Genomic DNA, 27,038 nt, shown 5'->3' with positions numbered 1-27,038 from the left:
CAAGTGGTACGAGAAAGATCAAGTAATGATATGTTGTCTAAATTGAAAACACATAATGGAAAGTGATTAGGAACAATAACTAATAATAAAGGCAATAATAAAGACAAGTCAAATCAGAAAGCTCGATAGGGTTTCCGGAAAAGGAAGAGTAGAAGCTGCGAATTGTGAGTTAAATGAGTAGAGAGCTCTCTACTTGTGATGTGAACTGTGATGCTTCTTAGCGTTGTGTGTTTCTTTCAAACTCAAGTGGGTTTGGTAGACTTTCCTTTTGACTTTGCTTTTAAAACTTACTTTTATAATTCCTTCATTTTCTAATTAGGAAAGAATCTCGAAAGAAATTGTAAAATATAGCTATAAACTTTTATGTAATACGGTAACTTATTATATACATACACAACACATTAAACCAAAAGTTGCATGTAGTTTCATATGAAGTTTTTTTTATTTAGCTGACTGTTGCCGTTGTACATCTATATATAGATCGGTTGTACATTATAATCAAATTTGTTTGTAAATAATTTTTATAGATGCATCGGTGTTGAACCGATTATTATTTGGTCATAAATTGTAGTTAAATGCACAACTAACTACCCGTATACAACATGCAAATGTACTCATGATCATGCTCTCCACGCTCAATTTATATAGGCTATTATGATTTATATTCATGTATCTATATACCTAAATGGTCAGTTACTTTTGTAATAGACTACATCAAATTATTCTCCTCTAAGCTTTTTTTTTTTTTTTTGCCAAAAATGTGAATTTCATATAAATATGAGAAGGGTTTGTAAATTTACAAAAGGGGGAAAAAACTATGCTAAGTTAGCTAAGGCAAAAAATAAACAGAGCTAAGCTAGCGGCAAAACTTCCTAAAATAGATAGATAGCTACTCAAATCTGAACCATTCCTGCATCAGGGGTTGGAATAGATCAGTCTTTCTTCTTCCTAGAATTGCATCCCGGATGATGCGGTCAATCCTCTTGAAGATAACCTCAGGCGACTGAGACACTCCATCATGCAGCCGCTTGTTCCTCTCCGTCCAAATCGTTGATATAGTGACCTGAGCAACCATGCGCTTGAGCGTTAAGCTCACCACCGTGTCTTGCAAACTCATCCATTCCGAGAAGGCAGTCCAAGTGTGGAACCCCCAGTGGGAATATCCAAGACGAAACAAAACAGATGCCCAGATTGCTTCACTCACCTCGCATTGCAGGAACAAATGGTCCCTACTTTCATCCAGCAAGCTACATAGACAGCAAGATGAGGGGATGTTCATGCCCCAATCAACCAATCTCGATCTTGTAGGTAAGCGATCCTGAAATGCTACCCAAGTTGTGAAAGCGTGTCTAGGGATGTGACCTTTGAACCAAATGTTCCTAGTCCAGGTCTGCTCCAAGGCTCTGTTTCTCACCATACTCCAAGTTTTTCTTGTGGAGAAGTTCTGTATCTCAGTTCCATCTATCTCCCACACATAAGAGTCTTCTATGGAGCTTAGTGAGGGGAGAGGAATGGTGGTGAGATGTGTGTGAAGCTCTTCTGCAGCCGGAGATCGAGCTCCTCTAAGGAGCCATCCATTTATGTTACACGCCTGCGCAACTGAAGCTAGCTCGTGTATTTGCAGTTCTCTCGGACCTAGATCACCAAACCGTTGTATAAGCGGGCCCAGGGGCGTCCAATGATCATACCAAAAACTTATTTGTTGACCGTTCCCCACCCTTGCTTTTAAGAACCCTACAGCCAGCCCTCGAAGAGACAGTAGAGATCGCCAGGAAGATGATGTATATTTGGCTTCATCTATTGCCCAAAAACTTTCACCTTTCATTCGATATTCTCTAACCCAAGCTGCCCATAGCGAGTCCTTTGCTGTGAAGAGTCTCCAGATCAGCTTGAGGTAAAGCGTTTTGTTCCATCGACCAATGTCTCGAAGACCTAAGCCACCCTCATTCTTAGGGAGGGTCACCGTCTTCCAAGCTACTTTGACAATAGTTCTCTTAGTTTCTGTGCCACCCCAAAGGAACTGAGAGCAAAGGGATTCAATCTTTTTTATGCAGTTCTTTGGAAGAATGAAAGCCGTGGTCCAGAAGTTTATGGATCCATAGATAACTGAAGCTAAGAGTTGCCTCCTTCCTGCAAATGAGAGAGCTTTAGCCGACCAGCAATTGAAGTTTGAGGCTATCTTTTCAATTAAAGGCCTGTAGTCATGGAGCCGCAGCTTCCTATACATAAGCGGAAGACCTAGGTAGCGAATAGGCATTGATCCCATTGTGAACCCAAGTCGAGAGATTTCTGAGGCTTCCTGACTGTTCAGACCAGCAATAAACAGCTCTGTCTTCGCCTTATTCATCCTCAGTCCTGACCAGAGAGCAAACTCCTCCATTGTATCAGCGATGCATTTCACAGACTTAGGTGTCCCGTCTGTGAAGATCATCAGATCATCAGCGAAAGATAGGTGCGTGACTTGAAGAGATGTGGTATTTGGGTGAAAACCAATGGAGCCGTCTAGAAATTTCCTCTTCAACTGTTGCGTGAAGACCTCCAGAGCAAGGACAAATAGATAGGGCGAGAGGGGGTCGCCTTGCCTGAGGCCTCTAGTGCCCCTGAAGTAGCCACAAGGTTCACCATTTATGGCAACAGAGAATCGTGTAGTTGTTAGGCATATCTTGATCAGGTTTCGAAAAACCCGAGGAAATTCCAAAGCTTCTAGGGTATGAAGAACGAAATCCCAGTCAAGGGTATCAAACGCTTTCTGAAGATCAACCTTGAGCATGCATCGTTTTGAGATTTTTTTCCAGTTGTAGCCTGAAACGAGCTCAGTAGCTAGGAGCACATTTTCCACCAGCAATCGACCAGGAACAAAAGCTGACTGAGAGGAGGAGATTAAATTCGGGAGGTGGTCTTTTAATCTATTAGATAATAGCTTTGAAGCCACCTTGTACACTGTGTTGCAACAAGCAATTGGTTTGAACTCAGAGATCTTGTTGGCATTGGTTTTTTTCGGGACCAGGATAAGGAGAGTTGCATTCCATTGCTGTAGTAGTTCCCCCGTACTCAAGAATTCTTTCACAGCAGCTATTAAGTCTCGGCCAACCACCTTCCAATTTCCCGTGAAGAACTCAGCGGGGTAGCCGTCAGGTCCAGGAGACTTGTTCTTAGGAAGAGACAAGAAAGCCTTTTCAATGTCAAGATCAGTGAATGGTGCATCAAGAGAGGTAATGGCTTCGGCCGAGCATCTAACATTCATAATCGACGCAATGTCAGTAGGAGTATATGTTGTAGGTGAGTTGACACCTCCCAAGAGATTCTGGAAGTAGTTGATTGCATGAGTTTTTATCCCCTCTAGGGAGTCAATTACCCGGTCATCATTACCAAGCAGAAAATGGATATGGTTTTGGGATTGTCTTGCTCGGATAGCGCGGTGGAAAAAGGCGGTGCCTGCATCACCATCAACCGACCATTGCACCCTTGATCTTTGTCTAAGGAATTTATCTTCCGCCTTAGCTAAATCATACCATCTGATGTGAGCTAACCTCTTTGCAGCAGCAGCAGGTGAGCTTGGCGCAGTCAGGGAGACTTGCTGACAGTCCGTGAGATGATCAAACGCCTCTTGAACCCGCTTCTCTATCTCCGAGTAATTTTCCTTATTGAAGGCACGTATGAAAGGCTTCATTTCCTTTAGCTTTTTAGAGACCTTCAGCTGCTTGGATCCCATGAAAGGAAGGGAGTTCCAGATAGCTCCAACAAGCTCTTGGAAATCAGGGTGACTGTTCAAATGAGCAAAGAACCTGAAAGGCCGTTTCTGAGGAGGCTTGAGTTGGTCTAGGAAGGTACAGCAGGGACTGTGGTCAGATATACCAGGCTTTCCAAACACTGCAATGGATTCAGGGAAGTTTTCCAGCCATTCTTCATTGCAGAGAACTCGATCGAGCTTCTTTGACACAGATGAGTTTGACCAAGTGAAAGTGTTTCCACTATACTGAAGGTCAGAGAGAGAACACTGTTGAAGACATTCTCTGAAATCACGCATACCCCTAGTAGAGGTTGAGTGATCAGCGCTGGAGTGCTCTGAGGGACTGATGATCTCGTTGAAGTCCCCCATCACAATCCAGGGAAGACCGCAGAGCTGAGGCAAGCAAGAAAGAGATTCAAGCTCACTCCATAATAGTCTTCTTTCTCTTCGACAGTTTGAAGCGTAAATAAATGAGACCACAAACTCGCTTGTCTGAAATGGGAGTTTGACAGAACAAGTGATCATTTGCAGCGTCTTGGCGATTATTTTAACCTGCACAGATGGCTTCCAGACAACCAAAATTTTCCCCAGATCAGAGAAATCATAGTTGCCGTCGAAGGACCAGTTGGGCAGGATACTGTTGAGTACAGGAACCGAGTTAGACTGCTGTACATGAGTCTCAACGAGACAACCAAAGATAGGATTATATTTACGTATCCACTTCCGAAACCCACGACGCTTTACTGGATCATTTATTCCTCTTACATTCCAGCAAAATATATCCATCGGGGGGTATCAGTTAGAGGAGTAAAGGGCCTCTAGCCCTGGCCTTTTCGCGCTTCTTGTATCCCTTAGAGAAGTATTCTATGAACTCATCATTATCGTCTTCAGAGTTGTCTAGACTGTCCTCTTCCTCAGAGCGTGAGGTATCAGAGGAGGAGTCCTTGCTAGACTGCAGTTTCTCACCTCGACATCCATCAGAAGAGAGGTTCACATATAAGCTTCCCTTTGATAGATCATGAGAGACGGAGCCAGTGCTTCCAGAGCGTTCAAGGGAGCCAGGGGGTGGCGCTTGAGTCACGGGGGCGGGGGGAAACGAACTGGCTGGCCTCTTTTTTGACGACTGAACTCCAGCAGTCATAGAATTTGGAGGATCAGCAATAAGTCTTCGGGTAGGTGGCTTAGCTCCCTTGTCTGTGGGTTTCAACCCAGTCTTAGGTGGTTGACCCACAATGGGGAGTAGGCTTTTTATCGGCTTCTTTCCCTCCTTCTTCTCAAGCTTTTCCTTAGAGGGTACTGTTTGATTTGTACGAGGGCAAGAGGCAGTAGAGTGCTTCACTGAGTTGCAAGTTAAGCAAGTTTTAGGAGCATTCTTGCATCTTGTGATAGTATGTCCAGGGTTCTTGCAGAAGGAACAAAGTGAAGGGAGCCAGGGACTGGAGACTGCTATTCTCCTAGTATCTCCACTCTCAAACCGAGCATTGACGAACCCTGGAAGTGGTTTCCTCGGGTCAATGACCGTATAAACCTTAGCAACCTCTATATTGGTGAGGTTTTCTGTGGCAGGATGCAAGCACAGAGGGTGTCCAACCATTCCAGCGATCTCTTTAAGAGCATCTCTGTTGAAGAATTGGAGGGGGACCCCTGTAAACTCTAGCCACACTGGTACCGTCTCCAGCTCTGGTTTGGCTTGTTGGATACCAGGAGACCATTTTGCTACAAACATGGTTTGGCCATCTATTTGCCACAAGCTTTGTTTTAGGATGCGACGCCTTGCGTTGGGACAGGGTACACGGAAGAGAAAGGAGTTTCCTTCCATCTTGTTGACGGTAATGTCGCGCCTTTGGCGGCTCCAGATTCCGTTTACTATGGCGTGGACCGCACCTCTAGCTGGAGGCTCTTCATAGAACTGTCCAAGAATGAAGCAGTCCCATGCTTTCTTATTTTTCTCGACTACCGCGTTTGGTATGATGACACAGGCTTCGCCGGAATCAAGAAGAAAAGGGGTCTCCTTTGGCTCGAGCTTCTCAGCTGCTTCCTTGACGAAACCTTTCCAAAGGTCCGCTGCATAAGGGGGGTGAGTCGCAGAGGCAACTGCAGCAGCTTCCTTTAAGGCAGGTGCTGGATCGACGGCTTCTGAGCTAGGTACAGGGGATGCTCCTGCAGCTAGGGTTTCAGTAGTCGTTGTTTCGGTTTGCGTGGCCAAGATAGATTTAGGGTCTTCCTGGGCAGGCGAGGGGGTCTGAGTCGACAGAGCCGGGGTTCCGGCCAGGGAGGAGTCAGATTTGGTTTTTGATTTGACAGCTGAAGAAGAATCAGGCGTCGGCGATTTTGGTGAAGGGGTTGGGGGTTTGGCCACTCCAGTGGGGAGATAACCGGAAGGCTGCTTTTTGGGGGGTTTCTTTTTGGCCATGGTGGCAGGTGGGAGCCGCCGCCGAGATCGGCGACAGTGGAGGGAAAAAGAAAGGGATCGCGTTTTGAGAGAAAATTTTCGAGGCGCGTGAGGCGCGTCGTCTAACCTGTCGGTATTCCTCTAAGCTATAATAGTACTATAATGTAAAAGTTCTAAAGGATTCAGCCATTAACTTTAAAATCTAAGCGCCACTCCCTTCATAACCCGAAGCAAATTAGTCATCTGTAAATATCGAATAGAATAAGCCATGCTAAAATTAGGCATAAGAAAATTTGGTAGACGACAAGAAAAGAGAGCATATATGAAAATTGTTATATATTAAGTATAAAGTAGTGGATGCATGAATAATGGGTGTGGTAATAAATAGATAGATAGCTAGAGGGTAAAGAAGCAAGCTTTAATTAAAGAGAGGGAGTAATGAAGTTATACGAGCATGGAAACCTGACTAAACCCTAATGTCTTATTAGCCTTCTTACCTTTTTGGGCAATCGTCCCATCTCTCACAGTCATTGTCCCAAACTTCTTTTTCTCAACAAATATAATTTCAATCACCTTTATGTGGATGCAGAATTTCTAGTCCACAATTACCCTAGGATATACAACTAATCTTCTATTTTCAGTTACTAATGTGAAATCTTTCATTACATCTCTGGATGTTTCAAGCCAAAAATATGGAAATATTTTACATTTGCGTCACAATCCAATGATGAGACTTACTATTGATGAAAATGGATACATAGAAACTGGAAGATACATTTTTATTGTGCATCTTAATTAACTGTTTTTGTTACAAAGTACGTACTAATAAAATGAGATATCATCATTGATAAAACTGTAGATTTTAGAACTAGGTAGCGTGAGGTGTAAGAAATAAGAATTCAAACTAGAGCCTGTTATCAATGTTTTGACTATTGGCTTATTATTTTGACTATTGTTGAAACCTGTAGTTAGAGAAAAATATCAACTCAATCTATGGATATATTAGTTCGAAATACTAGGAGGAAACTTTAATCAAATAAATCTGTCGTAAGCTGATATGTGTGTGGAAGTAGAATGCAAAATAAAAATAAAAAAAATATAGTCACTGAAAGAGACGTATGATTTATCACTTGTCCACGTCCAATTTCCCTGTGGGGCAGTGCACGCACAAAAGATGGAATCCATTCTAGAGCTCCTTCTTTCTTCACTATCTTTTCAAGTTTCTCTTTTTGAACATTTATAAATACCCTTTTTAATTTTGATTTAACTCAAAGCCCACTTCTCAATTCAATTTTCTTTTACTAGGGATTACATGCTAAAACATATTATTGTCCTATCTCAAATTTCAACCATAAGGTGTGACTATATAACTCCAAAAAGAAAAATTATGCTGATGGACCCTTTCAAATTATGATTTGTAGTTGGTCCATGTTAAATTATTCAGCCAATAAGAACTGATATATAATCGCGTAGAAGAAAGAGTGCGTCAAAGATGGAAAAGAGTAAATGAGGAAGGAATAGAAACAAAAGAAAAGTTGAATGTAGAAGTAAATTTTATTTATAGTGTTATCTTGGATTTCCGAATGATAGTGTACTTTCAATCAAAATATAGTTATGCCTTGACCAATTAGGGAAAAAATTACATGTATATAATACATCTCATCTTCAATTTCATGAATTTATGTTTATATTTAGGCCATCTTATTAGTAAAAATTAAATATATATTTTATTTAATAAAAGTTAACTAAATACATATATGTATTTAATAAAATTTAAATACATATTTGTATTTATTAGTTTTTGTTAGTTTTATTTACTTCCTAATACAGATCTACAAATCTTATTTTTAGATTTTAATTTATGTTTTAGTTTTATAGCAAAATCCATTAATTAAAACTAGAACATCAATTTTTTGTATACAATTTTTTTTCTTAAAACATCAATCATTTGTCTATGGAGAGAGTATTAAAAAGTATAGTAGTATATATGTAAACTCTCTCATCATCCAGAAATAGTAAACTTGTAGTGCAGTGTGCAAAACTTTCTTAACCTTAAAATATAAAAGTGGCAAATCAAAAGATCCTCACTGGAATCACTTTCTGCTTTTTGAATCCAATCTATGTATAGTTGGATTTGAAGATCCAATGATTTGGTTGTTTCTCGACTGCTAATTAAAGAGTTCTGTATTTATTTTATTTTATAGTTATTATTGAATGAAGTTTCACGATGAATAAAAAGTTTGTGAAACATGACAAGTTATATTCTCAGTTTTGCAGGAAAATTTGCGTGAAATTTTTCTGAAGAAGCAAAAAAAAAGCAGATCAAAGATCAGAAAGGACGACAATTCTTAAATTTGTAACATGTGGGCAAGTCAAGGATTGCTGGCATCAAACTTGAACGAATCTAATCATATTCACACCATATATTATCTAAAATTCAATATTTTAATATCTTAATCATTCATCTCACTTTTGTCCTTTGCATCATGTCATGCGTATTGATTAATGTATGTACGATGTAAAAACTTTTAGGGTCTAAATATTACGATGTAGAAGCTGATGAATATTTGTTCCAAAAAAAAGAAGCTGATGAATATATATAAAAGTAAGACTATTTGCTTAGATTAATTTGTTTTCCCTCATTTGGGTTAATTTTGACTAGTTATATTAATCATCGTTAAGGCGCCATTACCCATTAGTAGTCATATATTATAGAGAAAAATCATTTTCAGAACACCTAGTAATAGTAAAATCTAATGTACGAGGAGAGATATTTAAAGTCTTGATTTTTCTTAAGCAAATTAAATACGTCTGCAAGATTTTGCAGAGGACGTATGTACTATCACTAGCAACAGTAGAAACATAGATAAAAGTCATAAAACCCTAGATCCGGTTCCTTATTTTAATTTATAACATATATATTTGTTTATATATGATATGACATGAGGAACGAAATTAATTTTTACACTCAAATATCCCTCTCTTTTAATTTTGAGTCAGTTAATGATGGATTTATATTTATGTTGCCTAACCCCTAGTTTTATTAATTAAAATGTTTTTACACTAAAATCGTATCTACACCGAAAATCCTTGGTTTAACATTTTATTTGGTTTTTTATAACCTTTAAGATATTATTAGCTGTATAATAGATAATAAAATGCATTTATGGACTGCGCATACGTCCAACACTTGAACTAACTTTGCCTCTCTCTCTCGTTCTCTATACCTCCATGGTCTCACTATGTCTGAACTTCTCTATATATACAAGTCTTCATATCTCATAAAATAACCATAACCCTAACTCTAGAAAACTTTTCCTATTATCTCTCTCCCTCTCTCCCAAGTGTGGTTTTCAACCCATTCGTAAAGATCATGAACCTTGAAGAGAAACCAACCATGGCTTCAAGGGTTTCACCTCAAGCCGAACATCTCTACTACGTCCGGTGCAGCATCTGCAACACCATCCTCGCGGTAAATAACCCACACAAAGATAAATATATAATCCTACATGCATGGTACATATAGATTTGTATAATTGTATAAAGTAAGCAAATCATGGGAAGTTATGTATCAATGTGTATTTTTTTCAAGGGGTCGAGTTAATTGTAAACCTAATCATATCTACACATATAAAGGTTGGGATACCAATGAAGAGAATGCTTGACACTGTAACGGTGAAATGTGGCCATTGTGGTAACCTCTCGTTTCTCACGACAACCCCTCCTCTGCAAGGCCATGTCAGCCTCACCCTTCAGGTTCATAAAACATGACTTATACATATACTTATGCATATAAATAGCTATTAATATATACATATGATGAGTCTAGTTTTTTGAACAAGCAGATGCAGAGCTTTGGTGGGAGTGAGTATAAGAAGGGAAGCTCTTCTTCCTCCTCCTCTTCTACCTCCAGTGACCAGCCACCGTCTCCTAGACCACCCTTTGTCGTTAAACGTAAGCCACCAGATTCTTTTCTGTAATCTTAAGCCTCAAGACTCTTACACTACTATTTACCATTTCTGACTGATTATGAGTAATTGTAGTCGTTTTAAATATACGATGATATTATTTATCAAGAAATTAATTTTTGTCTATGTTTGGTGTTGCAGCTCCTGAGAAGAAGCAGAGACTCCCATCGGCTTACAACCGCTTCATGAGGTTATTATTTGACATTTCTTCATTTACAAGTTAAGAAAATTAATGCATGAATAATATGATCATATATATATAATCTTCTTCTCCTTATTCTTTTTTGAAAAACAAAAATAAAAAGGGATGAGATACAACGTATCAAGAGTGCCAATCCGGAAATACCACATCGTGAAGCTTTTAGTGCTGCTGCCAAAAATGTAAGACAACAGTCGCTACTTTTTACGACTGGATCTAATTATATTTACTAAATTTATTTGTACAACTGAAATATGTGACAAACAGTGGGCTAAGTACATACCCAATTCTCCTACTTCCATTACTTCCGGAGCCAGCAACATCCATGTAAGCTATACAAATCAACTCAGTCTCCGTACGGACATATAATATATATAAATAAACAAATTGTTAAAAATGATTCTTAATAGTTTTTTCTTGTTTTTGTAGGGTTTTGGATTTGGTGAGAAGAAGTGATAGCCCAGGAAATGCCTAAAAATAATAAACGCACGTGTGCGTGATCAACCTTTCTGCAAAGGGTTTAGTTAGCTGCGTCGTTTATCTCATGTTGTGTTGCTTTAGATGTTTAAAGTTGGTGTGTTTTCATTTGTATGTCTCTGCAGAAATGATGTTGCCTTAGTATCTTTAGTTCTGTCTGTCTTAGATATGAAAGCTACATTACGTTGCTGTGTTCATCTGGACGTTCATGTCGGGACGTTATAAGTTTGTCTTAATCCTATAAAATTTCTGCCTATTTCTCTCGTCTCTATCTATAGTACAAATTATTTTCCAAAGGATTTGTTACTTTCAACATCGTAACTTGGAATATGAGAATCTCAGATGACGTGTAGAACCAAATAAAAGAGCAAACAAATTACCTTTTACAGCGAATATTCATCACATCGTTATATACAAACTGTCTGAAAAATAACAAAAAAAACAAAAGGACTGAAACACTGTGAAATAAGCAGGCATAGATATCTGAAACAATTTTTTATTTCAGACTGGTGAATAATAATAATAGACAAGATCAGATCAGATACAAAAACACTTGTAGCCAGACTTAATCTTTATTCTACTAACTAATCTAACCATGCAGACTTAATCTTTATCCCCCTCCTATTAGGAGCTAGGGGAAATAAAGCTCATTATTATACTCCTGCTTCACATCATCATTAGTAAAACTCCTCTGTTGTTGCTCGATTCTCTGAAGATGCGATGACAGTTGCTGTAGATCAACTGTGGATGATGAAATAGTCCTCAATGGTGGTGGTAGCATCTGATGATAGCCTATTGTTGAGTGATTGAGAGTTTGGTTTGGTTGAGTGATTGAGAAACTTTTGTTTGGATTAGTTTCAGACAAGCATTGTTGGGACTGAGCTGACAGAAGAGAGCAAGCACAAGTAGAACGTGGCGGCCCAGCCTCATGCAAGTCCCAAATCGAAGATACACCAGAAGCTGCTGCTTCCGGTGAATAAAAACTCATGTTTTCCGCAGGAAACATAGGTTCATCTTTGAAACTCACGAGCCTACCATGAACCTTGTTACCTGCCAGAGAGTTTGTACCTTGAGGAAGAAGCTTATGCCGAAAATAGAAAGAAGGCTTCCTTCTTCTCTCATTGTGACCAGCTAATCGTCTTCTGCAACTTCTTTTCCCATTATCAAACTCCGAGAGGAAATGAAACCTGCTGCACTGTTGGCAAAACCTCTGTTCAACACCGTTAACGATAACCACAGAAGTCTTTGAGTGAGCCTCGCAAACTCTATGCCTTTTGTGGTAATCTTTCGAAGAGCTGAGATCCATGTTGCACCCATGGACTTGACACAAGGGAGACCTTGAAGAAGCTCGAGGCTTTTTAGCTCTAGAGGAAGTATTACCATCATAGTTCCCGTAATCCATAAAACTCCTAACTTTGAAATCTATCCTATCATCAACCTTGTCAAATTCATTAGAGAGTCCCTGAGCCACGGATCTTGGATTCTCAGGAAAGGAATCAGAAGGAAGAAAGGAGGTTCCATAGCTCCAAGAATCCATCTGCAAAACTGAAACTAACAACACTAAACGTTAGAAGCTTTTTTTTTTGCTTTCTTCAACAAACAAATAAAGAAGGAATCTTTCAATGTCTATGAGAATTCAATTGTCCTTGTGAGTGAGAAAGATTCAGTTATTCATCGGATTGAGACAAACCCACGATTATATTTAGACTCTAAACTATGAAACAAAGAATAAAAATCAATACTTTTTTTTCCATCAAAAACAGGGGAAACCAAATTGAAGGATCAGTGGAAACTCAAAAAAAAAAACTGGACTTTCCCTATTCCATTTTAAATACAAATTGAAGGGTCTATTGGGAAGTAAACAGGAGAACCAAATCGAAGAATCAAAAAAATAATAAGTAAAGAATGAAAATACTAACCGATTTATTAGAATAACAGAGATGAGAAGAGGAGGAACAGGGGAACTCTGTTGAGAGATTTGTAGAGAAAATAAAAGAAAAGTTCGAATGGAGAATAGAATAGTGTTTGGGGTGGTCAACATGATTTCCACTACTACACCCATCTTTCTTCTCCCACATCCTTTCCCTTTTTTTTTTTTCTTTTTATAAAAATTCTCCATCTCTGTAATTTTTTTTTTTGTACTGGAAGAACTTCAAAGGCAATCTATGGATACCGTATTTACTGGGTACAATAATGATCGGAGACACCGTATTTCAAAAAAACAAACTGAAATCAACATCTTATTAGAGAATCTCCAAAGTAAAACTTTATTTTTACTCCAAAGATAAAGGAGATAACAAATGAAAATGTTGAAGTGCAAAGGTTATCATATTTACTAATGGCAAATAATATCATAATTTGTAAAGATAAAATAAAAAATGTATTTTTTTTTTCTTACAAGAATTCCAAGCTTCGTTTCATCGTATACGTATTATTGCATGTTTTATCCAAAAATTACTAGTAAAATACACAATTTGCATCAGAGAATTTAAATACATAAAAAGAAAACTATACATTGATTATTTATGATGCATTTCATTGTTTATATAATAATTTATCTTTTAGAAATTTCAATATTAATTTTATAATCTTAAATTTCCATTAATGAAATTTGTTTGCCCAAAAATAATTATCACATATACATATATAGACATAAATTTATTTATCTAGAGACTAGAGCTAATAAATTATTAAAAATTACCAGACGAACTAGAGAAAATATAAATATCATTGTATTGATACAATAACAGCCACAAAACAACTTGCTATGTCAGAGAGATACCAAACCCAAAAAGACCAACTAAAAATTAGTTAGGTGCGGCTCATATACCTAGAACACTTATATTGCAAAAATTCTCAAAACTAAATTTCTCACAAAAGTTGATAAAATAATTATGTTTACAAGAATATGTATTTTGACTCATCTAGAAATATCTCAAATAAAATATTTTTGAATAAATATTTCATTTTCGGATACAATTTTTTGTGAGATATCTAAAATTGAAATTCTTTTAGTGGAGTTGTTCGAGCACATCTAAATTTGTATATATATGTTTATTGTTATAAAACACGCTAAACACTTAATAGATCGTAGATGAACATAAGATATATATATTAGTTTAAGAAAATTAATAGAAAATATTCTGAAATATCAAACTTTAGGTATAAAATATAGCTTAACATATATAAATGATTTTAAATAAGAAAATTAAATATTTTTAAACATATAAAGATGAATAAACATATATGTTTAAATTATTTTTAAATATAATCAACTTAAAATACAAATGCATAAACTAAATTATAATAAATATAATATAATTATATTATAATTATAATTTTCATATTAATGTTTAAAATTTTTCTAGATGTCTTCATATACTACATATTTGATTAAACATTATTATATGTTTGAATTATATAAACTCGACTGACTACCGCTTAGCGTCGACCCCATCCAAAGTCCAAACCGACGTATAGACTGCATTTTTTAACATTGTAGATCGTTTTAAAAAGACTTTCTAATGTTCGGAAAAAGACTTTATAATGTTGTTATTGGTATAATACCTAAATAAATTTAATTCACAAATACAGCATATAAGGACGACGGTGGCATGTATTAGAGACCTTTTGCATGTATTAAAGACAGGCAGCACAACTGACTACTGATGTCATGTGTTCACATTATCTCAAACACTTAATTGAGACCATAAATATGTTCACTATAATAAAAACCCAGATAGATCACAATGGACATTGTCACGACCTACAATCCAAAGTTTAAACATTTTTGGGTTGTATTCTAACAAACACGCTTTTTGATAATTATTTGGTTTGTTGGTGGCTACGCAATTTTAAAGATAAAAAGCAACAACCTACGAAGAATACTATAGAGCAACTTGGGAACATTATTTTTTGGTTATAGCTATTAAATAAAATCGTTTCAAAAAAATAATATCCATATTAATGCATAAGTTAGAAGAAGAATGTATGGGGTTTCCATAAAAGAAAAAGAAACTTTGGGTTCGCGAAAAGAATACAAGAAATATTTGAGAATCAGCGAATTGAAAAGATTAGTGGTGGATCGTGTGTGGGCGCAATCGTCAGAAGTTTTACAAAACTTTTGCTTTATTACAAAATCAATCCTTTTTCTTTTTCTTTTATTTAGTTTTGGTGGGAGCCAGAACACATCATGTTGGCCAACTAACCGCACTTTTCAGGTGATGGAATCTAAGCTAGTCCCAATTACTTTATAGTTTTGTTTCGTTTTCTTTCTTGTTTGCTATACTAATATTTCTCAAGGTTCGAAATTGCGCTAGGCGCAATCCATACGGTTGATTTATATCCATAGAATATTAAATTTAATTTGGATAAAGTAAAATAAAATAAACATTGTAAAAGTTAAATCAAAACTGTGAAACGTGAGTTATGTCTTGTGGCTTTTGGTTTATTTCTTTTTCCATGCACTTAGCGTATTTAAAGTCAAATTTGCTATACCTCCGCTACATTTTTTACTTTATAATAAAATAAAAAATGGGTTTTATATTTTTTTTGTTTGTTATTCCATTTTTTTTTCAAAAAAGTTGGGTATTAAACTCCATTATCGAATTACTTTATTTTGAAGAAGAAAAAAATAAAATTTTACACATAATATGCTTTTAGGTTCAATTTTTGTAGTCCCAATTAATTTGAATTTGAATTTAGATTTAGTGGATCACAAAATTACCTTTCAACCATTGTCTACTTCTTTGTTTTTGATCTAATTTGCGCCTATGGTTTCCTTATCCACCATTGTTGTCGATTTTACATACATGAAATTGATAGATTTTAATCCAACATCTAATTATAAAGCTTTAAAATAATAAAACCAATTTTTTTTAAGATTTCTGATTTCTAAACAGCATAATTCGTAGAAAAACAGAGCATAATATGTCTGCATTTTCTTAAACCACGGTTGATGTGAATCTGCAGTCACCACATAACGTCACTGAACTGGTTCAATTCGTCAGGGACATACACCATGGAGCGTATACTTGGACATGGAATCGGCTGCTCAGGCGCCGCGTTTTTGAACACTGATATTTTTTACATGATTATAAGTTTGAAAGATCAAAGATGTGACCCTTTTCAATAATTGTTTTTCAGGTGTCTATACTATTAAAACATAATTTTTCTTATGATTACGTCTTTGACTTTTCTAATTAATTACAAAAATTGCTATTACCATTTTAAAAATTTTAAATGGTTTTTGGCCACATTAATTGCACCAGTCAGAAACAGAAACATGTATTTAAAAATGAATTTAGAAGCCCATTTTAGCAGTAAAAAAGCTTAGAATTTCAAGCTCGTTTCTATTTTATCAGAAACCCAATCAGATTATAATCATTTTTATGTATACTTCAAAGATCTATACTAAAATTGATTTATGATATATATGCTATTTGCATTGTGTTAGCACTTTAGCCATGCCAAAAATCTGAATATAATTTTTTATTATTACTTTTCGTTTCCTGTTTTTTTTAAGTCCGTCGAAGAATTTGGATTACTTGTGGTTGGGTTTCACGAATTTATAGACAAAGCTCATTTAAATACTTGATTTTTATTGACAAAAAAAATTAGAAACCCATTTTAAAAACAGTAAAACATAAAAATGGATTCAAATTTTTGTTTGTATTTCTTTTAATCACCTTTTAAAATTCGCTACGAAAAGGATATTTGGGATTTAATAGTTTACAATAAACAAAAAATATTAATACAAGGAACTCTTCAAAATTACTTTGTATGACTATAAAACCTTAACATTATTAAAAAAATTAGTTATCATCACATAACACATAAGGTTACAATTAACAAATATTTAATTTTCAAAAGAAACAAATCCCGTACTTTTAAAATGTGAGTCATTATATATATTTTTATATTTATATCTCAATACATGTTATCCTAAATATATAAAACAACTACTACAAATATAACAAAAAAATAATAATAAAAATATAAATGTTATAAAGAAAATATGTTCTTAAATAGTATATTTAAAAAGAGATAGCTTCGTGTTTTTAAAGTGTGGATCAAAATCTAGTATATTATTATTTTCTGTGTCAATAAACAGTTTATATATAATTAAAATACGGAGCCGAAAATAAATGAGAAATAAATTTTGGTGCATGTCACGTATGCAAAGCCAAGTCCATCAAAATACGAAAGTTAAGTACTACTTTAAGCCCATTAACAATGGGCAAAGTAGGGTTTTTTGTAAAAGAATAATGGGCTACGTAGGTTCAGATTTATCTCTTTATGGTTGGCCTGTCCCACGTCAATATTTCCAGTTTCCACGAAAATTCTCAAAAATTTTTTTTTTAAAATAAGTACTCCAAGAAGTAACAGTCACCGTGTAGAGTCAAAAGTGCACTGAAAAGATGAGTAATGATTTCTATTAATAACTTTTGAATACGATTAAAAGTCCGGATATTTTGAACTTAATATTTGAGATCAAAGCCAAAGAGAATAGAGCTCGTCAGTAATATTTCCAATATAATTACATTTATATTAAAATAAATATAAAATTCAATAGGTATATTCAACTAAGATTTGAGATGATTTAGATTATTTTTTGGGAAAAAAATATTAATTAAAATCTAAAGCTTTTCAACGATTACAACCGAAACTGAAAGTATGCTCGAGTAAGATGAACAACCATAATAGTAAATCAATTAAACATGGGTCAAAAATGTTATAAGGAAAAATTAAATTTACTTGAAGTAGAGAGATCCACAAATAATCTCCTAGTTCTTTATTACAGTATTATACTACTGTTGGTACATACCTTAAAGACATCGGAGTAATTTGAGCTTCATGTTCACAAATATAGAGAGCACTATTACGCTTAAACACCGATGAGAGTGGAATGTTGAAGAGCGGTAAAAGAAGAAAAAGTAGATCAAATATCTCTAACCAACCTAGAGTTTAAGCAATAATAGTTAAACTTAAATTTAACTCTTTATTAAACATAAAGATTGAGTTGCAAATAATTGATCGTTGAAATTTCTACTTCAAAAATAATTTTTGTAATACTGAATTAATATTTAATTAATAAATTAAGCGGAAACCAAATAAACCTATAATCTAAATAAGTAAAATTGGTATATATGACAACATATATGACGTAAATCATTAGTTCTTGAACCTAAATGCAAACTCACCATTTGTGAGTGTCTTAACATGCAAGGTTCATTATCATACCATTTTACTTTGCATAATTACCTCAACTTTATGATAATCACATGTTTGGACCCTCCACCCACTACGTTATTTATTTCATATGTCCCAGTTTGTGTATATTGGTGACATGTATCATTGTTTGTAGCTCCATGAGTTTTCTTGTCTCTTTCTCTTTTTCACATTCGGCATGAGTTTATTGTTTATACATTTGACCCTCCTGTCTGTTTGATTTGGTTTATTTAGTAAATATCGAAAACTTATAGAAAATACTTACAAGAAACGTATCTCCCCAATAATTATATATTTGATGTAATACTGTAAAGAAAAAAATATTACCTTAACCTACCTATCTATACTATTAAAGCAGGATCCTATTGTCATAATTACCTTAGGGGCATGTTTCCTTCACTAACATTGCATGTTTCATTAAGGGTAATTAAGTAATATTAATAACAAATCTATATTGGGTCATTATTTTTAGATCCATCCCAAATCAAATCTCTCTTGGGCCATTTGGGCCTATTAAAAAATCAGATTCAATTCTCACTTTTTTTTTCCTTTGGGCCATTGAGTCCAAGTTCAAATAATTTTTTTTCAACTATTCTTAATTATTATTTTTTCTCTTTTCTTAATATAATTTAAGCATTCATAAAAATAATTGCTTTTTTTTATTGAAAAGGATAAATCTTTATTAAAAGTATATAATTTTTTAATTAAAATATTAACCCCATAATAAAATTAATTTATCAGAGTTATACCAACTTAATTCATTAAAAAAATAAAGTTTAATTTTTTTAACATAAATAGTCATTTAAAATGAAATACGATAAATAAAATAAAATTTTTAAGTCTTTTATAAAATAAAACACAAATATATGAAAATGTGACATTTACTAAATATTTGTCAATTGAAAAAAAAAACAAAAATAAACCCGCGCTTTCAAAGCGCAGGTCAAAATCTAGTTATATGATTAAAATGGGATCATCTTTTGGCAGAATCCCAAAAGTATATTTAGCTTCTTTTTATGTTCCAAGATTCTATTTCAATTCACCATATTGTACACTACTCAACAAAGGCGTATTTCTAAACGAAAACAATATAAAACGAATTTCGGGCGCATTCAAAAAAAGTTGTAGTCAGATAACTTATTTAACGACCAACACATCATAATTGTCCTTGAAAGGCTATACTATACTAGTGCGTATTTGCATGCATTAATATATATATAGGTTAAATTGAGAAATTTGAAAAGCAAGCGCAATCTATGCATGTCAAAAAGCTTTGGATATCTCTTTTGTCCTCGATCAGTTTGTTAATAAATTGATTTATCTAAAGCAATTGATAATTAATCTTTTAAGGTTAAATCAATCTTCGACCTAGACATTAGTTATACTTGGTCATATGACTCATATCTATCAAAGCTCTATGACAACTCTAAAAATAAGCCATTGATTGCTAATTCTTATTATTATAATATTTAAGTTTGTAAGTATGAACAACTGAGCTTACATGTGGATAACGTTGTTGTTCCCCAATTTTTGTTTGTTTTCTTTTCTTTCATGTGGCAGATCCACCGTTAAGTACTTAAGTTGAAAACTAGTGGCGTCGTAAGAGCATCTCCAATGTAAAACACCATTTTTTCCTCCAAAATGGAGTAAAAGTGAAAATGAAGTAAAATTGCTCCAATCCTACTCCATTTCTCACTCTATAATGGAGTGATGAACAAACAAAAAAGATATTACTCCATTTATGGAGTAAACTTCATTATGGAGTGAGATATGGAGTTGGGTTGGAGTATTCTTTACTCCATAATCACTTTTACTCCATTTTAGAAAAAAAAATGGAGTAGGGATGGAGATGTCCTAACTCATAACCGACGACAAAAAAGACTCCTAACTAACAAATTAATATATGTAAGAGAAAAACAACCAAGTGAGTAGGTGGCCGAACAAACTTAACCGGCCAGTTTCTTTATTTTTATCGGTCCCATAGTCCCATATGTTTTTATGGCTCTTATTCTTTCATTGATCGTATTTACTCTATGACAGTTATTATGAACGATATACTGTATGGTCCAAAACATAGCTCAGTTATTTTCCGGTGGTTGATGCAACAAAGTGACAAATTTCTTCACCGAATTTCTCTAATGTGTCTGCTAAAAAAATGGTTCACCACGTAATCTGATGATAAAATATTAACAATATTTATACAAAAAAAATATTTTACAGGAAAATACACGTAACGAGTTGGAAACAAAATCCAAGTGAGAGAAGGTATTTATCAAATCTACCCTCAGATCTCATACCAAAAAAACCTTCCACAATCAAATCCAAGAAATCCAGAAGAATATTACATATAATCGATCAGACAAGAACAACTAATATAATTATTTTTACCAAGATCTGATGGATTCATCATGACACTCCAAGACAAAGATTATAGATGAGTGTTGTTGATGTTAGCTACATTGGTAGTCTCGTAAACTGGCAAGCCTCCACGAGACAACTCGTAGTTCTGCAACTCAAAGAGATCAGAACTTGAATCACTCTCCATTCCATCATCATCCTTTCCCTTGCTCTTTATTCTCCGGGCCTCATCATCATCATCATCATCAATATCACCATCATGGTCAGCCCAAAACTTATCTTTCTCTGAGAGGTTTTCCATCACTCTAAGTTTCTCATCAAGCCAAGACAACTCTTTGTTTATTTTCTTTTCTTCCAGTACTTCCACTTGGTTTGTGGTAGAAGTGAAATTCAAGAACTGCTTGTAGTTCTTGGTGGGAGTGTTTAAATAAGGAGGAGGAGTTCTGAAACCCGAGCTTGACGACGAGAACAGAGATTTTGATGATGATGATGTCGTTGTGGCTGTTGAATTAGATTTACTTGAGCCTAAGAGATGGCTAATACTGCTTCTTCTCCTCCTCCTCATCCATCCACCTCCAGGGATCTCATCTTCGACTTCTCGGTCCGTTGGCTTTGCCTTTGACTTGTTCTTCTTCGAGCCCGCTTGGTGAAATAAAGAGTTCAAGAAGCTGGCGATTCTCCCACCAGGCGAGCTTGGTTGCTTGTGTCTCACGTTACCAAACCTCTCTTTGATTATTGTAACATCTTGTTTCTCAGGATGATCTTGGTGAAGATGATGCACCTGCTCTGAATATCTCATCGGTAAATCAAGGCTTCTTCTTCTCCCTCCTCCTAATATTCCCCATCTCCTTCGATTCTCCTCTCTCGCAGCGTTATAGCTATACTTTTGTGTGTGTCTATGGTCACCTGAGGAGAAGTCGTTGTAGCCGGAGAAGTATACGGCGGCCTCGAACACGTCGAGCTCGCCAGAATAAGCATCAGTGCGCTTGTGAGAAGACATTCTCTTGGAGACCTTATCTGGTTCTGCTGATGAGATCCCTTTCATGGACATTATTTAATTAGGGTTTGAAGATGAGATACTTGGATGATAAGGAGGAACAAGTTTACAGTATATGATAGAATGAAATATAAGGTGTTTAGGTTTATATAACAACAAATAATGTGACTTGTACGTCTTTCATCATTAAGTATGTGAATATACGGGTCGTAAAACGTATACATCATGCGATATCCATACGTCAATAATATTAGTGGATTACGATAGTTTATATATTTAGAATGGTTACAATCAAATGGTTTGAATGTTGAAAAAGTTAGAAATTTGGAGGGACATATGTCATAAGAGTTTTGTGTGACCCACAAAATGCGTGAGTGAGGAACTTAATTGAAGGAGAAGGTGGGCTCCTTTGATTTTATTAGCTTTCTGATAAGGTGTAGGAAATTAATTGATTGTATTTATGATAATGTGGGGCTATCCTCTCTGGTGTGCCTTGGATTCTAACTTTGAAGTTTTTTTTTCTTTTTGCAATTTGTCCTTGGTTTTCAAAAACTTGGTCGGTTATGGACAGCAATCCACACAAGACGCATGAGTCCATTAAATTCTATTTATACCAGTTAATAGTTACCTTAAAAATAATTCTTACTCCTCTAAGGCTCTAACTAATGTATAAATGTCTGTTTGAACAAATCTTTTGTGACCTTAATCTAATTTTGTAGATCAAAAAAATTCTTAGAATCTGAATACGTGTGTCTCTTTAATTTAGTAAAATAAACATTGTGGGTGTGTTTCTTATCTTTTGAAGAAGAGCTTTGAAGTCACTCATCCATGACAATTAAATCTTTATTCAATAATCATGAGAGTCAAATTAATGATCTTTTTATAATCACTCTCAGGTCAGTATTTAGGGTATTTAGTACCCAAAAAAGTATGTAGTACAATACCCTTCAAAGAGAAATCCAATTTAAAATTTGTAGTAATGATACTAAACAAAAAGTAAACATATTGCCATTAAATTCATCATTTTAAAAATTCCAAATCTGTTGATGAGTGAAAGTTTTAAATTTACTACTAGTATTTCTTCGATCTTTCAAAGAACCGTTTTGTGACTTTTTCGTTTTGTCTTTTACATCTAATTGACCTGACCTCCAATCACAATCTTAGTAGCTTGGCTGGATTTCTGAGATTTTATCCGTAATGTTTTGTGAAAACATCGAAGAAACATATTATACGATCAATATGGTGTTATGATATCTCTGTCAAAATTCTTTTGTATTGAACTTAATGAATTATTTGGTTAATATTTAGGGCATAAACCAAAGCAGACTTGTCCGAATATTATGAGTTTGAGATTATCATAACCCGAGTTGTTCTACCATTTGTATGGCCAATAAAGTTGGTTGCTCAAAAAAAAAGTATGGCCAATAAAGTTTGGTATAATCTAGTCTATCTAAAACAATATAGAATCTTGGAATCCACTTTAGTGTAACAGGATGTTAATTATGAACGAAGACTAAAAACAAGTTTTAGGAACAAAGAGATAAAAATTTCTCATAAACAGCTGATCGAATGTGTTACGAGGACTGGTGAGATATACTATAGAGGATTTCTCAATACAGAATTAATATTTTAATAGAATAACATCAGAAATCTGTTCTTTAATAACAAAAGAAGATGTAAATAAAGAAGAAAAAACTGGGCTTAGGAAGGAGGCAACGTCACGTTGAATAGATTCCATATTTAATGGTTACAAAGGCATGACATAGACATGCCACGAATAGTAAGTAGTGGTTAAGATGAGATTCGAGCCCACACGTGCGGAGACATGTCAAGGGAGATGACACGTGACATGGTTTTGGTTGTACAACAATCAACAACAAAGACATAACTAGGGAAGAGCTTTGTCATGAGGCGTACACGTTGAAAAGGATATGTTAAGAGCACCTGAGCCCCCTGGTTTTGTAGTGGACAGTTGCATCTACATCTCCATCTCCATCATACCTAACCAATCCTTGATATTCATGAAAATAATGCTATTTTCTTTAACCAATAAAGAAAGAATCATTTTAGTTTTATATGTATATAAAAACATTTCTGTTAAAATAAAAGATCGCCCTATATTTCTATGATCTTCTTTTTTTGCTAAAATATATTTCTATGATTGTCAAGTCAATATCTGGAGTTTGGAGGTTTTGGTGAAGGAAACAAAAGAGGGAGAATTGTAAGGTAGCTTTCTTTTATTGTGAACCTCAGCACTCTTAAAGTTGCTTCTTATGGCTATACTTCTCTCACCAATCCCATCTCTTTCTATCAAACATTCCCCATGTGTTCATCTTCCGCCCCTGAAACTATCCTCTCCAATTGCAAATCATTGAAGTAGCTAGGAAACAGCCGAAACACGATAAGTTATAACTGGGCCCATTTAGCCCAATAAGTTTTTCGTATTTTCCACAATGGGCTCAAATGTTTGGCCCTACAAATGAAAACTCTTCGAACTATTACGAAAAACAATGCCTTCTTTCTGAGACAACACAGTGTGGTGGGCTTCGAAAGACTGGCCACCATTTTCACCTTCCACAACTTTCTTTCACACATGAATTTTTTTTTTTTTTCACACATGAATTTTTTGAGTAACAAGAAAGTTCCAATCCTTTTGGCTCATAATCTCTCTCATACTATCATACACACAGGATTCAGATTAGAATCAATGGTTAAACCTCTTCTCAAGGACTTATTTTCTTTTATAACTAAGTTGTTTACAAGTGGTAATTCACGTATGTATTAGTTATAAACTTCTAATTTACTTGATCTGAGTATATTTAGCAGCTAGTATCATCAGTTAGAAGTTAGAACTCTTGTTCAGATTTTTTTTTTCTTGTTCAGAAATTTGCTAAACGCACTAATCCAGACCTAACAAGTTAACAAAATACTAAAAAATAAGAAAGCATTCTTAGCGCTATAATCAATATAATATATATTTTTTTTTTGATAACCATCAATATAATATAATTTTTTTTTTTGATGAAAGAGCCCATAGGCCATGTGTGTGTTTTCTTTTAAGACTGGGGTGTCCATAATCTCTCCCATGTATAATTGAAGAGGATAAGATAAGCGTGTAATTTTATCAAAAAAAAAAAAAAAAAAAAGATAAGCGTGTAATCAATCACCAAAAGATATGAAAGGAGTGGTTTGAACTACGTTACCAGATTGGCTTTGTCTCTTTTTGATTATTATTAGAACTTTTTTTTCTTCGGCCAAAAACACAAAAAACAACACACCACACTATCCATCCCATTTTCAAGATTTGACGCGCACTGCCTTTTATCTTTTTACCACATTTTCTCATTTCTTTTCATATCGCTTTTAGATATTGTGAACTGAAGTCACAGTATGTGGGGGTTAAAAAAAGAAGAAACTACAGTGTCTTCTTTACTATTTTGATGACAACTTTGACGAAATTTTTCGCTCAAAAATAAATTCAGGATTTTTTTTTACTATTCCTTCATTAACACTCTAGACTAGACATAATGATAGGTTCTATTCATATATTTAATTAATTTTGGCGTGGGCGGGAGAAGACCATGAGACTGTGATGAGACATGAGAGGCATGGAAATATAATGGGATTACACAGGTTTGTCAAAAATGAAAAAATAAATGGCCTATACAGGTTTCGAACCTGTGACCTTCGCGTTATTAGCACGACGCTCTAACCAACTGAGCTAATAGGCCTTTGAACGATTTCGTAAGTACTTTTTATAACAATTAATGTATTTAGGTTTTAAGTGGCAGCTTGATGGGCTTTCTCATAGTATCCAAAGCCTCATTAATCCAAACAAAGCTCACGTTCCTGGATATTAAGTTCTTTAATTCTTTTTACTACCTAACACTTACGTGGAGTACCTTCTTCCTTCATTTCGAGTTCTTAAGATATATTTTTATACGGAGAAAGAGAGATATGAACGTGGTGGTTAGAAGATAGCATCAACATAATACTAGCTGCTTTGCCTGTGTATACATCATATTCATATGTACTTCTAATTTTAAAGCAACAGTTGTTTCAGTAACAGAAAACTGATAAAAGATTTCATAAGTTATATGTTAAAGAAAATTCTGACATAACACTAACAATTTTTGTTTAGCAGAAAATTTAATGTTCATCTTATGTTTTTAGTTTTAGAATTGAGAACTTAAAAAGATACATACAACCACAAGCGTGATGGATTGGTACGGTAGGCATATAAACGTGGTAAACACCCCGAGTTTAAAATCTACCAAACTCAAATTTATCCACTTATGTGGCTAGCCGACATTTAATTTTCATTGCGAATAACAAAGTCTGTCTGATGCCGGTGGATAGCCGGGAGTTAGTAAGTTGAGCCTCGGCCAGAGCCGGTCCTGTGCAATCCAGGACCAGAAACAAATTAAAAAAAATTGGCCGCTTTTGATGGATCTAATGCATTCAAATTTTTTCAAATTTTGCCACTAGATTAAGGGAGAGTTTTGGAAAAATGTGGCCGAAATTAGTTTTGTAATAATACGGCCGGAAGCAGTGGCTTCTTTGGCTTGGCCCAAAGGCCGGCTCTGGCCTCGGCTAGCCGGATACTTCGGTATCAAAAAGAAAATACATATACATGTGTGTATATATAGATGGTGGGGCTAAAAGCTAATGATGTGTACATTAATTGAAACATTTGATGTGGCTGGATAGAACCCCAACTTGCTCTTTGATAGAGACCTAACTAAGACAGCTTCGCTCTTCATTCATTTCTTCTTGACATTTTGAGTTCCCACATCATCCTTTCCCCCGTCTTATGATCATTGTCCGGTATACATAATTGAATTAACTGTATATAATGTTTCACATTATTTGAGAATTCAATATCCTCCGTATATTTATGAGAAATCTTGAGTTTGAAACTAATTTGTGTAAAGATTTGAGTACTAAGTACTTACCTAAAATTAACGTATGTTTACAAAATTGGGAATTAACATAAATGAAAAGATCCTATACTTTGCCGAACCATTTCCTAAAATCCAGTAAGATACGAAGCAACCTCACAACTAATTTCGTGAGTACAAGTATCATTCATCGGTGACAATTCTTGGGATCCGATATAACGCCTATTACGGTTTTATGCGTTATGTCATTCAAAACTACATCGAATGTATGACTAATATTTAGAACTTTGAAGATATATATTACCTTTTCCGATGAAAACTAATTGTTATGTATTTGGAGTCGAAGATACGGTTTAGTGGAGATCTTGTGTATATATAATGTGGTACGGTATACATATTGAACTGAAAAAAGAGTAGAAAGGGATACAAAATGGGAGAAAGAAGGGTGGAGATGTAAAGAAAGGAGAAGATAATGGGTAGTATTGCGATGTTGTCCTTAGGCCACGAGCTTAGATTCTTTTAGTTTTGCCCAATTTGTTATGTTTATACTTTTCCTTTTGTTGCTTACTACTTTTGCTCATTATCTCCATATACATATATATCATTCACATATATAATATATTATCATCAAATGAGGCTCTATGCTCTCTTTCTTAGAACTCGAGTATCACCTCGAATCTGAAGACGTACAATGTTTAAAATTTGGTTTTTATAACTACGATTATTTCTGTATATATGATCATATATAGCATACCTGATTTTATATATCTGCTATGAAAAAGGAAA

General features: G+C 34.8%; 3 protein-coding genes and 1 non-coding gene across 5 annotated transcripts; 1 reads left to right on the top strand and 3 right to left on the bottom strand.

Moving 5' to 3' along the window:
• Window positions 1-6,384: 6,384 nt before the first annotated feature.
• On the top strand, window positions 6,385-11,022 carry LOC103831319 (protein CRABS CLAW). The gene is made up of 7 exons (XM_009107216.3): window positions 6,385-9,594; window positions 9,759-9,878; window positions 9,968-10,076; window positions 10,232-10,280; window positions 10,396-10,471; window positions 10,557-10,616; window positions 10,719-11,022. The coding sequence occupies exons 1-7, from the start codon at window positions 9,496-9,498 to the stop codon at window positions 10,743-10,745; spliced, it is 540 nt and encodes a 179-aa protein (XP_009105464.1). The 5' UTR covers window positions 6,385-9,495; the 3' UTR covers window positions 10,746-11,022.
• Window positions 11,023-11,126: 104 nt separating this feature from the next.
• LOC103831318 (squamosa promoter-binding-like protein 6) lies at window positions 11,127-18,351 on the bottom strand. 2 transcript variants are annotated; one of them, XM_009107215.3, is made up of 2 exons: window positions 12,686-18,351; window positions 11,127-12,317 (listed from the first exon to the last, which is right to left on the bottom strand). In XM_009107215.3, the coding sequence occupies exon 2, from the start codon at window positions 12,301-12,303 to the stop codon at window positions 11,398-11,400; it is 906 nt and encodes a 301-aa protein (XP_009105463.1). In that variant the 5' UTR covers window positions 12,304-12,317; window positions 12,686-18,351; the 3' UTR covers window positions 11,127-11,397. The 2 variants fall into 2 exon arrangements, with proteins under 2 accessions (XP_009105463.1, XP_009105462.1); XM_009107214.3 differs by having other exon boundaries at window positions 11,127-12,311; window positions 12,686-18,348.
• Window positions 18,352-20,152: 1,801 nt separating this feature from the next.
• Window positions 20,153-25,724, bottom strand: LOC103831317 (protein BIG GRAIN 1-like E). The gene has a single exon (XM_033274359.1). It carries the CDS (start codon window positions 21,403-21,405, stop codon window positions 20,425-20,427), a length of 981 nt encoding a protein of 326 aa, XP_033130250.1. The 5' UTR covers window positions 21,406-25,724; the 3' UTR covers window positions 20,153-20,424.
• On the bottom strand, window positions 25,009-25,082 carry TRNAI-AAU. The gene has a single exon. It is a non-coding gene; the product is annotated as a tRNA-Ile (tRNA).
• Window positions 25,725-27,038: the final 1,314 nt, after the last annotated feature.

Source organism: Brassica rapa, chromosome A07, assembly GCF_000309985.2.
Source record: "Brassica rapa cultivar Chiifu-401-42 chromosome A07, CAAS_Brap_v3.01, whole genome shotgun sequence".
Classification (NCBI taxonomy): domain Eukaryota; kingdom Viridiplantae; phylum Streptophyta; class Magnoliopsida; order Brassicales; family Brassicaceae; genus Brassica; species Brassica rapa.
The sequence above is the reverse complement of the archived record's forward strand: the minus strand, read 5'-3'. Positions and strand labels throughout refer to the sequence as shown.

What these genes read in the sequence shown, in the direction of transcription:
- LOC103831317 (XM_033274359.1), bottom strand. Translation starts at nt 21,405, where the DNA reads ATGTCCATGAAAGGGATCTCATCAGCAGAACCAGATAAGGTCTCCAAG.
- LOC103831318 (XM_009107215.3), bottom strand. Translation starts at nt 12,303, where the DNA reads ATGGATTCTTGGAGCTATGGAACCTCCTTTCTTCCTTCTGATTCCTTT.
- LOC103831319 (XM_009107216.3), top strand. Translation starts at nt 9,496, where the DNA reads ATGAACCTTGAAGAGAAACCAACCATGGCTTCAAGGGTTTCACCTCAA. An exon ending in TCTGCAACACCATCCTCGCG is followed by an intron (nt 9,595 to 9,758) that starts GTAAATAACCCA and finishes ACACATATAAAG; the next exon opens with GTTGGGATACCAATGAAGAG. An exon ending in GCTTACAACCGCTTCATGAG is followed by an intron (nt 10,281 to 10,395) that starts GTTATTATTTGA and finishes AAAAATAAAAAG; the next exon opens with GGATGAGATACAACGTATCA.